The 12,500-nt window shown below is 42.1% G+C and overlaps 1 protein-coding gene across 1 annotated transcript in view; it reads left to right on the top strand.

Annotated features, from left to right (window-relative positions):
- LOC121845343 (protein sidekick-1-like) overlaps window positions 1-12,500 on the top strand; it is a gene marked incomplete at its 5' end in the record, with an annotated part of 53,453 nt that overhangs the window by 21,813 nt on the left and 19,140 nt on the right. Inside the window, 3 exon segments of the mRNA XM_042316502.1 lie at window positions 600-715; window positions 1,874-2,069; window positions 3,224-3,322. Coding sequence (XP_042172436.1) covers window positions 600-715; window positions 1,874-2,069; window positions 3,224-3,322 — 411 coding nt within the window.

Below are 12,500 nucleotides of genomic sequence, written 5' to 3'. Positions count from 1 at the left end.
TTACACTATATTATTAGAGGGAGTTTACACTATATTATTAGAGGGAGTTTACACTATATTATTAGAGGGAGTTTACACTATATTATTAGAGGGAGTTTACACTATATTATTAGAGGGAGTTTTTAGACTATATTATTAGAGGGAGTTTACACTTATTAGAGGGAGTTTATTATTAGAGGGAGTTTACACTATATTATTAGAGGGAGTTTACACTATATTATTCGAGGGAGTTTACACTATATTATTAGAGGGAGTTTACACTATATTATTAGAGGGAGTTTACACTATATTCATAGAGGGAGTTTACACTATATTATTAGAGGGAGTTTACAATATATTTATATAGAGAGTTTACACTATATTCACAGAGGGAGTTTACACTATATTATTAGAGGGAGTTTACACTACATTATTAGAGGGAGTTTACACTACATTATTAGAGGGAGTTTACACTACATTATTAGAGGGAGTTTATTTTCTAATGAGTGATGGGAAGTGAACAAGTGCACACTTCAGGAGAAATTACAGGCTATTGGGATGCAACCAGAGTGTGTGTGTCTGACGTGTCCATCTTCCTGTCTCTCTCTGTGTCTCTCCAGTCCCCACAGCGCCCCCGCAGGCTGTAGAGGTAACAGCAGTCAGCTCCTCCGCTATCAGATTCACCTGGAACCCTCCGCCTCAGCAGTTCATCAACGGGATCAACCAGGGATACAAGGTAGGAAAGGGCCAATCAACCAGGGATACAAGGTAGGAACCAGTCAATCAACCAGGGATACAAGGTAGGAACCAGTCAATCAACCAGGGATACAAGGTAGGAACCAGTCAATCAACCAGGGATACAAGGTAGGAACCAGCCAATCAACCAGGGATACAAGGTAGGAACCAGCCAATCAACCAGGGATACAAGGTAGGAACCAGCCAATCAACCAGGGATACAAGGTAGGAACCAGCCAATCAACCAGGGATACAAGGTAGGAACCAGCCAATCAACCAGGGATACAAGGTAGGAACCAGTCAGGAAACAGTAAGGGTTAGGTTTAGGTTTAGCCCACATTGTTCAGGATGTTTGTGTTCATGTTTTTCTGAAACATCTCCCCCTCTCTCTCTCTCTCTCTCTCTCTCTCTCTCTTTCTCTCTTTCTCTCTCTCTCTCTCTCCTCCCTCTCTCTCTCCCCTCTCTCTCTCGTCCCCTCTCTCTCCTCCCCTCTCTCTCCTCTCTCTCTCCTCACTCTCCTCCCCTCTCTCTCCCCTATCCTCCCCTCTCTCTCTCTCTCTCTCTTCCCCTCTCTCTCTCCCCTCTCTCACTTCTCTCTCCTCCCCTCTCCTCCCATCTCTCTCTTCCCCTCTCTCTCCCCTTCTCTCCTCCCCTCTCTCCTCCCCTCTCTCTTTTCCCCTCTCTCTCCTCCCCTCTCTCTCCCTCTTTCTCTCCTGTCTCTCCTCTCTCCCCTCTCTCTCCCTTCTCTCCTCCCCTCTCTCCTCCCCTCTCTCTCTTCCCCTCTCTCTCCTCCCCTCTCTCACTTCTCTCTCCTCCCCTCTCCTCCCATCTCTCTCTTCCCCTCTCTCCCCTTCTCTCCTCCCCTCTCTCCTCCCCTCTCTCTTTTCCCCTCTCTCTCCTCCCCTCTCTCTCCCTCTTTCTCTCCTGTCTCTCCTCTCTCCCCTCTCTCTCCCCTTCTCTCCTCCCCTCTCTCCTCCCCTCTCTCTCTTCCCCTCTCTCTCCCCTCTCTCTACTCCCCTCTCTCTCCCCCTCTTTCTCTCCTCTCTCTCCTCTCTCTCCTTCTCTCTCCCTCTCTCTCCCTCTCTCCCCTCCTTACCCTCTCCTCGTCTTTCTCTCCTCTCTCCCCTCACCCCTCTATCTTTCCCTCTCTCTCATTCAGTTGCTAGTCTGGCCAGAGCACTCCCCCGAGGCTGTAACCATAGTGACCATCACCCCCGACTACCCCGGTTCCCGCCTCACCGGATTGGTTGTTGGACTAAGGAAGTTCACCTGGTATCTAGGCTCCACCCTCTGCTTCACCACACCCGGCGATGGACCCAAGAGCCCTCCCATACTGCTACAGACACACGAAGACAGTACGCACACACACACACACACACACAGACACACACACACACACGCACACGCACACACACACACGCACACACACAGACACAGACACGCACACACACACACGCACACACACACAAACACACACACACACAAACACACATACACACACACATACGCACGCGCGCGCACACATGCACGCACGCACACACACACACACACACACACACACTTCTCTCGCCCTCGCTCCCCCTTCTCTCTCCCTCTCCCCTTCTCTCTCCCTCTCTCCCCCTTATCCCTCCCTCTCTCCCCCTTCTCTCTCCCTCTCTCCCCCTTATCACTCCCTCTCTCCCCCCTTTTCTCTCCCTCTATCCCCCTTCTCTCTCCCTCCTCTCCCCCTTCTCTCTCCCTCTCTCCCCCCCTTCTCTCACCCTCTCCCCCTTCTCTCTCCCTTTCTCCCCCTTCTCTCTCCTCTCTCTCCCCATCTCTCTCCCTCTCTCCCCCTTCTCTCCCTCTCTCCCCCTTTCTCTCTCCCTCTCTCCCCCTTCTCTCTCCCTCTCTCCCCCCTTCTCTCTCCATCTATCCCCCTTCTCTCTCCCTCTATCCCCTTCTCTCTCCCTCTCTCCCCCTTCTCTCCCTCTATCCCCCTTCTCTCTTCCTCTCTCCCCCTTCTCTCTCCCTCTATCCCCCTTCTCTCCCCTCTATCCCCCTTCTCTCTCCCTCTATCCCCCTTCTCTCTCCCTCTCTCCCCCTTCTCTCTCCCTCTATCCCTCCCTTCTCTCTTCCTCTCTGGGAATTGTACAATAGATATTGATTGGGTGTAGGGCGTGTATCAGGGTTAACGGTGGGTATAATTAATGAACAATAGATATTGATTGTGTGTGTGTGTGTGTGTCTGTGTCTATGTGTGTGTGTGTGTGTGCGTATGTGTCTGTGTATATGTGTGTTCGTTCGTGTGTCTGTGTGTGTGTGTGTGTGTGTGTGTGTGTGTGTGTCTGTTTCTGTGTCTGTGTGTCTGTGTGTCTGTGTGTGTGTGTGTGTGTGGTGTGTGTGTGTGTGTGTGTGTGTGTGTGTGTGTGTGTGTGTGTGTGTGTGTGTGTGTGTGTGTGTGTGTGTGTGTGTGTGTGTGTGTGTGTGTGTGTGTGTGTGTGTGTGTGTGTGTGCGTGTGTGTGTGTACAGCTCCAGGTCCGGTGGGTCACTTGAGCTTCACTGAGATCCTGGACACGTCTCTGAGGGTGAGCTGGGCAGAGCCTAAAGACAAGAACGGCATCATCACAGGTGAGATGGAACACTGGGGTACTCTAGAACCCTGCTCTAGAACTACAACACTAGAACTATACTCTAGAACTACAACACTAGAACTATACTCTAGAACTACAACACTAGAACTCTGCTCTAGAACTACAACACTAGAACTCTGCTCTAGAACTACAACACTAGAACTCTGCTCTAGAACTTCAACACTAGAACTCTGCTCTAGAACTTCAACACTAGAACTATACTCTATGACTACAACACTAGAACTCTGCTCTAGAACTACAACATTAGAACTGCTCTAGAACTAAATGTATTTTCTCATTCCATGGCACTGTGTGCTCACGTAGGCCTAAATGTGTTTATGAATAACATCTATACAACGTCTATACAAAGTCTATGCAACGTCTATACAACGTCTATACAACGTCTATGCAACGTCTATACAACGTCTATACAACGTCTATGCAACGTCTATACAACGCCTATACAACGTCTATGCAACGTCTATGCAACGTCTATACATGCAACATCTATACAACGTCTATGCAACGTCTATACAAAGTCTATGCAACGTCTATACAACGTCTATACAACGTCTATGCAACGTCTATACAACGCCTATACAACGTCTATGCAACGTCTATGCAACGTCTATGCAATGCCTATACAACGTCTATGCAACGTACTAGGCTCCTGTCAGTTGTAGCTTTGCCTATGTGAGGTAGATTCTCAAAACAATCCTTCGTTGATATGGCATTATAGAAGGACTGAGTTTGGACGAGCCTGTCTTTGGTAGTTGGACGAGCCTGTCTTTGGTAGTTGGACGAGCCAGTCTTTGGTAGTTGGACGAGCCAGTCTTTGGTAGTTGGACGAGCCTGTCTTTGGTAGTTGGACGAGCCAGTCTTTGGTAGTTGGACGAGCCTGTCTTTGGTAGTTGGATGAGCCTGTCTTTGGTAGTTGGACGAGCCTGTCTTTGGTAGTTGGACAAGCCAGTCTTTGGTAGTTGGACGAGCCTGTCTTTGGTAGTTGGACGAGCCTGTCTTTGGTAGTTGGACAAGCCAGTCTTTGGTAGTTGGACGAGCCTGTCTTTGGTAGTTGGACAAGCCAGTCTTTGGTAGTTGGACGAGCCTGTCTTTGGTAGTTGGACGAGCCTGTCTTTGGTAGTTGGACGAGCCTGTCTTTGGTAGTTGGACAAGCCAGTCTTTGGTAGTTGGACGAGCCAGTCTAAGGTAATTGGACGAGCCTGTCTTTGGTAGTTGGACGAGCCTGTCTTTGGTAGTTGGACGAGCCTGTCTTTGGTAGTTGGACAAAGGGCGCTCTTTGAAAAGGGGGCTGGATAGACTACTTGAACAAGTGAAATGCAGGTATGTGACTTGTGAATACTGAAAAGGCAAAAGGCTCCAAAATATGGTCAAAGCTGCTCTCAGAAGACCATTTAAAACCCCTTAATCCAATGAAACGAAATGGCAGGAAACCAATAATTATTTTGTGTTTCTAAATAGGAGATTAATCATAACAAAAGACACAACTCTCCTTCCATGGGCACTGTGTATAGGCTGTTCTTCCCAATACACTGTGTATAGGCTGTTCTTCACAATACACTGTGTATAGGCTGTGCTCCACAATACACTGTGTATAGGCTGTGTATAGGCTGTTCTTCCCAATACACTGTGTATAGGCTGTTCTTCACAATACACTGTGTCTAGGCTGTGTATAGGCTGTGCTCCACAATACACTGTGTATGGGCTGTGTATAGGCTGTTCTTCACAATACACTGTGCACAGGCTGTTCTTCACAATACACTGTGTACAGGCTGTGTATAGGCTGTTCTTCACAATACACTGTGTACAGGCTGTTCTTCACAATACACTGTGTACAGGCTGTGTATAGGCTGTTCTTCACAATACACTGTGTCTAGGCTGTTCTTCACAATACACTGTGTATAGGCTGTTCTTCACAATACACTGTGTATAGGCCGTGTATAGACTGTTCTTCACAATACACTGTGTATAGGCTGTGTATAGGCTGTGCTTCACAATACACTGTGTATAGGCTGTTCTTCACAATACACTGTGTATAGGCTGTCCTTCACAATACACTGTGTATAGGCTGTGCTTTCCAATACACTGTGTATAGGCTGTGCTTCCCAATACACTGTGTATATGCTGTGCTTCCCAATACACTGTGTATAGGCTGTGCATCACAATACACTGTGTATAGGCTGTGCTTCACAATACACTGTGTATAGGCTGTGTATATGCTGTTCTTCACACTACACTGTGTATAGGCTGTTCTTCACAATACACTGTGTATAGGCTGTGCTCCACAATACACTGTGTATAGGCTGTCCTTCACACTACACTGTGTATAGGCTGTGTATAGGCTGTGCTTCACAATACACTGTGTGTAGGCTGTGCTTCACAATACACTGTGTATATGCTGTGCTTCACAATACACTGTGTATAGGCTGTGCTTCACAATACACTGTGTATAGGCTGTGCTTTCCCAATACACTGTGTATAGGCTGTGCTTCACAATACACTGTGTATAGGCTGTGCTTTCCCAATACACTGTGTATAGGCTGTGCTTCACAATACACTGTGTATAGGCTGTGCCTCCACGGGCATAGCTCTAGAACTACCACACTAAAGTACATAGCTCTAGAACTACCACACTAAACTAAAGTACATAGCTCTAGAACTACCACACTAAAGTACATAGCTCTAGAACTACCACACTAAAGTACATAGCTCTAGAACTACCACACTAAAGTACATAGCTCCAGAACTACCACACTAAAGTACATAGCTCTAGAACTACCACACTAAAGTACATAGCTCTAGAACTACCACACTAAAGTACATAGCTCTAGAACTACCACACTAAAGTACATAGCTCTAGAACTACCACACTAAAGTGCATAGCTCTAGAACCTCACCACTAAAGTACATAGCTCTAGAACTACCACACTAAAGTACATAGCTCTAGAACTACCACACTAAAGTACATAGCTCTAGAACTAGAACAGTAAAGTAGTTAGCTCTAGAACCACAACACTAAAGTACATAGCTCTAGAACTACCACACTAAAGTACATAGCTCTAGAACTACCACACTAAAGTACATAGCTCTAGAACTACCACACTAAAGTACATAGCTCTAGAACTACAACACTAAAGTACATAGCTCTAGAACTACAACACTAAAGTACATAGCTCTAGAACTACCACACTAAAGTACATAGCTCTAGAACTACCACACTAAAGTACATAGCTCTAGAACTACCACACTAAAGTACATAGCTCTAGAACTACCACACTAAAGTACATAGCTCTAGAACTACAACACTAAAGTACATAGCTCTAGAATACTAAATTACATAGCTCTAGAACTACAACACTAAAGTATATAGCTCTAGAACTAGAACAGTAAAGTAGTTATCTCTAGAACCTCAACACTAAAGTGCATAGCTCTAGAACTAGAACAGTAAAGTAGTTAGCTCTAGAACTAGAACAGTAAAGTATATAGCTCTAGAACTACCACACTAAAGTACATAGCTCTAGAATTCTAAATTACATAGCTCTAGAACTACAACACTAAAGTACATAGCTCTAGAACTACCACACTAAAGTACATAGCTCTAGAACTAGAACAGTAAAGTAGTTAGCTCTAGAACTAGAACAGTAAAGTACATAGTTCTAGAACTACAACACTAAAGTACATAGCTCTAGAACTACAACACTAAAGTGCATAGCTCTAGAACTACAACACTAAAGTACATAGCTCTAGAATACTAAATTACATAGCTCTAGAACTACAACACTAAAGTACATAGCTCTAGAACTACCACACTATAGTACATAGCTCTAGAACTACAACACTAAAGTACATAGCTCTAGAACTACAACACTAAAGTACATAGCTCTAGAACTACAACACTAAAGTACATAGCTCTAGAACTACAACACTAAAGTACATAGCTCTAGAATATTAAATCTAGAGCACTGGAACTGTACATTACTCTAGAACCACAACACTATTACTTTACTCTGCTCTAGACCTACAACACTAGAACTCTACTCTGGTCTAGAATGAGAACAATAGAACTGTACTCTGGTCCAGAACAAGAACACTATTACTTTACTCTGCTCTAGAACTACAACACTAAAACTCTAAACTGCTCTTGAACTACAACACTAAAACTCTAAACTGTTCTTGAACTACAACACTAAAACTCTAAACTGCTCTAGAACTACAACACTAAAACTCTAAACTGCTCTAGAACTACAACACTAAAACTCTAAACTGCTCTAGAACTACAACACTAAAACTCTAAACTGCTCTAGAACTACAACACTAAAACTCTAAACTGCTCTAGAACTACAACACTAAAACTCTAAACTGCTCCAGAACTACAACACTAAAACTCTAAACTGCTCTAGAACTACAACACTAAAACTCTAAACTGCTCTAGAACTACAACACTAAAACTCTAAACTGCTCTAGAACTAAAACTCTAAACTGCTCTAGAACTACAACTCTAAACTGCTCTAGAACTACAACACTAAAACTCTAAACTGCTCTAGAACTACAACACTAAAACTCTAAACTGCTCTAGAACTACAACTCTAAACTGCTCTAGAACTACAACACTAAAACTCTAAACTGCTCTAGAACTACAACACTAAAACTCTAAACTGCTCTAGAACTACAACACTACAACTCTAACTGCTCTAGACTGCTCTAACTGCAACACTAAAACTCTAAACTGCTCCAGAACTACAACACTAAAACTCTAAACTGCTCTAGAACTACAACACTAAAACTCTAACTGCTCAGACCTCTAACACTAAAACTCTAAACTGCTCTAGAACTACAACTCTAAACTGCTCTAGAACTACAACACTACTCTAAACTGCTCTAGAACTACACTCTAAACTGCTCTAGAACTCTAAACTGCTCAGAACTACAACACTAAAACTCTAAACTGCTCTAGAACTCAACTCTAAAACTCTAAACTGCTCTAGAACTACAACTCTAAATCTAGAACTACAACACTAAAACTCTAAACTGCTCTAGAACTACAAGACTAAAACTCTAAACTGCTCTCAGAACTAACAACTCTAAACTGATAAAGACCTCTAAACTGCTCTCAGAACCAACACTAAAACTCTAAACTGCTCTAGAACTACAACACTAATACTCTAGACTGCTCTAAACTGATATCAGAAAACTCTAAACTGCTCTAGAACTACAACCTCTAACTGCTCTAGAACAAACACTAAAACTCTAAACTGCTCAGACAACATAGAACTACAACACTAAAGACCTCTAAACTGCTCTAGAATCAGACCTCTAACTGATACCTCAACACCTAACTCAGACCTCTAACTGATATCAGACCTCTAACTGTTATCAGACCTCTAGATATCAGACCTCAAGACCTCTAAACTGACCTCTAACTGATATCAGACCTCTACTCTGATATCAGACCTCTAACTGATATCAGACCTCTAACTGATATCAGACCTCTACTAAAGACTCTAAATCAGACCTCTAACTGATATCAGACCTCTAACTGAATCAGACCTAATCAGACCTCTAAAACTGCTAACTGATATCAGACCTCTAACTATATCAGACCTCTAACTGATATCAGACTCTAGATATCAGACCTCTAACTATATCAGACCTCTAACTGATATCAGACCTCTAGACCTCTAACTCAGACCTCTAACTGCTATATATATCAAGACCTCTAACTGATATCAGACCTCTATATCAGACCTCTAACTGATATCAGACCTCTAACTGATATCAGACCTCTAACTGATATCAGACCTCTAGATATCAGACCTCTAACTGATATCAGACCTCTAACTGATATCAGACCTCTAACTGATATCAGACCTCTATATCAGACCTCTAACTGATATCAGACCTCTAACTATATCAGACCTCTAACTGATATCAGACCTCTAACTTATATCAGACCTCTAACTGATATCAGACCTCAGACCTCTAACTGATATCAGACCTCTAACTTATATCAGACCTCTAACTGATATCAGACCTAACTTATATCAGACCTCTAACTGATATCAGACCTCTAACTGATATCAGACCTCTAACTGATATCAGACCTCTAACTGATATCAGACCTCTAATATCAGACCTCTAACTGTATCAGACCTCTAACTTATATCAGACCTCTAACTGATATCAGACCTCTAACTGATATCAGACCTCTAACTTTATCAGACCTCTAACTTATCAGACCTCTAACTATCAGACCTCTAACTGATATCAGACCTCTATTATATCAGACCTCTAACTCTCTAACTGATATCAGACCTCTAACTGATATCAGACCTCTAACTTATATCAGACCTCTAACTGATATCAGACCTCTAACTATCAGACCTATATCAGACCTCTAACTGATATCAGACCTAACTGATATCAGACCTCTAACTGATATCAGACCTCTAACTGATATCAGACCTCTAACTGATATCAGATAACTTATATCAGACCTCTAACTATCACAGACCTCTAACTGATATCAGACCTCTAACTTATATCAGACCTCTATCAGACCTCTAACTGATATCAGACCTCTAACTTATATCAGACCTCTAACTGATATCAGACCTCTAACTTATATCAGACCTCTAACTTATATCAGACCTCTAACTTATATCAGACCTCTAACTTATATCAGACCTCTAACTGATATCAGACAGACCTCTAACTTATATCAGACCTCTAACTTATATCAGACCTCTAACTTATATCAGACCTCTAACTGATATCAGACCTCTAACTGATATCAGACCTCTAACTGATATCAGACCTCTAACTGATATCAGACCTCTAACTGATATCAGACCTCTAACTAACTGATATCAGACCTCTAACTGATATCAGACCTCTAACTTATATCAGACCTCTAACTAACTATATCAGACCTCTAACTTATATCAGACCTCTAACTGATATCAGACCTCTAACTTATATCAGACCTCTATATCAGACCTTATATCAGACCTCTAACTATATCAGACCTCTAACTATATCAGACCTCTAACTGATATCAGACCTAACTGATATCAGACCTCTAACTGATATCAGACCTAACTGATATCAGACCTCTAACTTATATCAGACCTCTAACTTATATCAGACCTCTAACTGATATCAGACCTCTAACTGATATCAGACCTATCAGACCTCTAACTGATATCAGACCTCTCTATATCTCTAACTTATATCAGACCTCTATATCAGACCTCTAACTATATCAGACCTCTAACTTATATCAGACCTCTAACTTATATCAGACCTCTAACTTATATCAGACCTCTAACTGATATCAGACCTCTAACTGATATCAGACCTCTAACTATCATAACTCAGACCTCTAACTTATATCAGACCTCTAACTTATATCAGACCTCTAACTTATATCAGACCTCTAACTGATATCAGATAACTGTCAGACCAACTCTAACTCTATATCAGACCTCTAACTTACCTCTAACTTGATATCAGACCTCAGATATCAGACCTCTAACTTATATCAGACCTAACTTATCAGACCTCTAACTTATATCAGACCTCTAACTTATATCAGACCTCTAACTTATATCAGACCTCTAACTTATATCAGACCTTATAACTGTATATCAGACCTCTAACTGGACCTCTTATATCAGACTTATATCAGACCTCTGACCTCTAACCAGACCTCTAACTGTGACCTGTGGGACATATCAGACCTAGTCTTGTCCATCTAGGTCTACTGATCCCCTTATACCTTGTCTGGAAACATTGATATTTCTCAGATAACTGTTAACCAATACCAGACATAATTAACCATACAGGCTATAAAGCCTTGGCTACAGGTTAAACCATTTACACCTCTGATTTTCTCCCCATTATAACTGTGTAGGGGGGTAGATAACAGAGGTTCCCTGTTAGAGGAATTTAATTTACTCTGATTTTCTCCCCATTATAACTGTGTAGGGGGTATAACAGTGGTTCCCTGTTAGAGGAATTTAATTTACTCTGATTTTCTCCCCATTATAACTGTGTAGGGGGTAGATAACAGTGGTTCCCTGTTAGAGGAATTTAATTTACTCTGATTTTCTCCCCATTATAACTGTGTAGGGGGTAGATAACAGAGGTTCCCTGTTAGAGGAATTTAATTTACTCTGATTTTCTCCCCATTATAACTGTGTAGGGGGTAGATAACAGTGGTTTCCTTGACAAGGGTAGAAATGGAGCTTTCCAGAAATGCCAGAAGTTGTTTACTGTCCTGCTAATGGTCAACAAACAGCATTAGTGTTTCCCAGGAAACAGGAAAAAAGAAACCACAACTTATATTTGCTGACCGCCACACGATGCAACACAGATGAATGAATAACAACACTGGAACACTAAATATATAGCTTTAGAACTAGAACAGTAAAGTAGTTAGCTCTAGAACCTCACCACTAAAGTACATAGCTCTAGAACTACCACATTAAAGTACATAGCTCTAGAACTACCACACTAAAGTACATAGCTCTAGAACTAGAACAGTAAAGTAGTTAGCTCTAGAACCTCAACACTAAGGTCCATAGCTCTAGAACTACCACACTAAAGTACATAGCTCTAGAACTAGAACAGTAAAGTAGTTAGCTCTAGAACCTCAACACTAAAGTACATAGCTCTAGAACTACCACACTAAAGTACATAGCTCTAGAACTACCACACTAAAGTACATAGCTCTAGAATACTAAATTACATAGCTCTAGAACTACCACACTGGGTGCATAGCTCTAGAACTACCACACTAAAGTGCATAGCTCTAGAACTACCACACTAAAGTGCATATCTCTAGAACTACAACACTAAAGTACATAGCTCTAGAATACTAAATTACATAGCTCAGGAACTACAACACTAAAGTACATAGCTCTAGAACTACAACACTAAAGTACATAGCTCTAGAACCTCAACACTAAAGTACAGAGCTCTAGAACTACAACACTAAAGTACATAGCTCTAGAACCTCAACACTAAAGTACAGACCTCTAGAACTACAACACTAAAGTACATAGCTCTAGAATTACAACATTAAAGAACTTAGCTCTAGAACTACCACACTAAAGTACATAGCTCTAGAACTACCACACCAAAGGAAATAGCTCTAG

This window comes from Oncorhynchus tshawytscha, unplaced genomic scaffold (assembly GCF_018296145.1).
Source record: "Oncorhynchus tshawytscha isolate Ot180627B unplaced genomic scaffold, Otsh_v2.0 Un_contig_910_pilon_pilon, whole genome shotgun sequence".
Lineage (NCBI taxonomy): Eukaryota > Metazoa > Chordata > Actinopteri > Salmoniformes > Salmonidae > Oncorhynchus > Oncorhynchus tshawytscha.
This window is presented reverse-complemented; position numbering and strand designations above follow the sequence as displayed.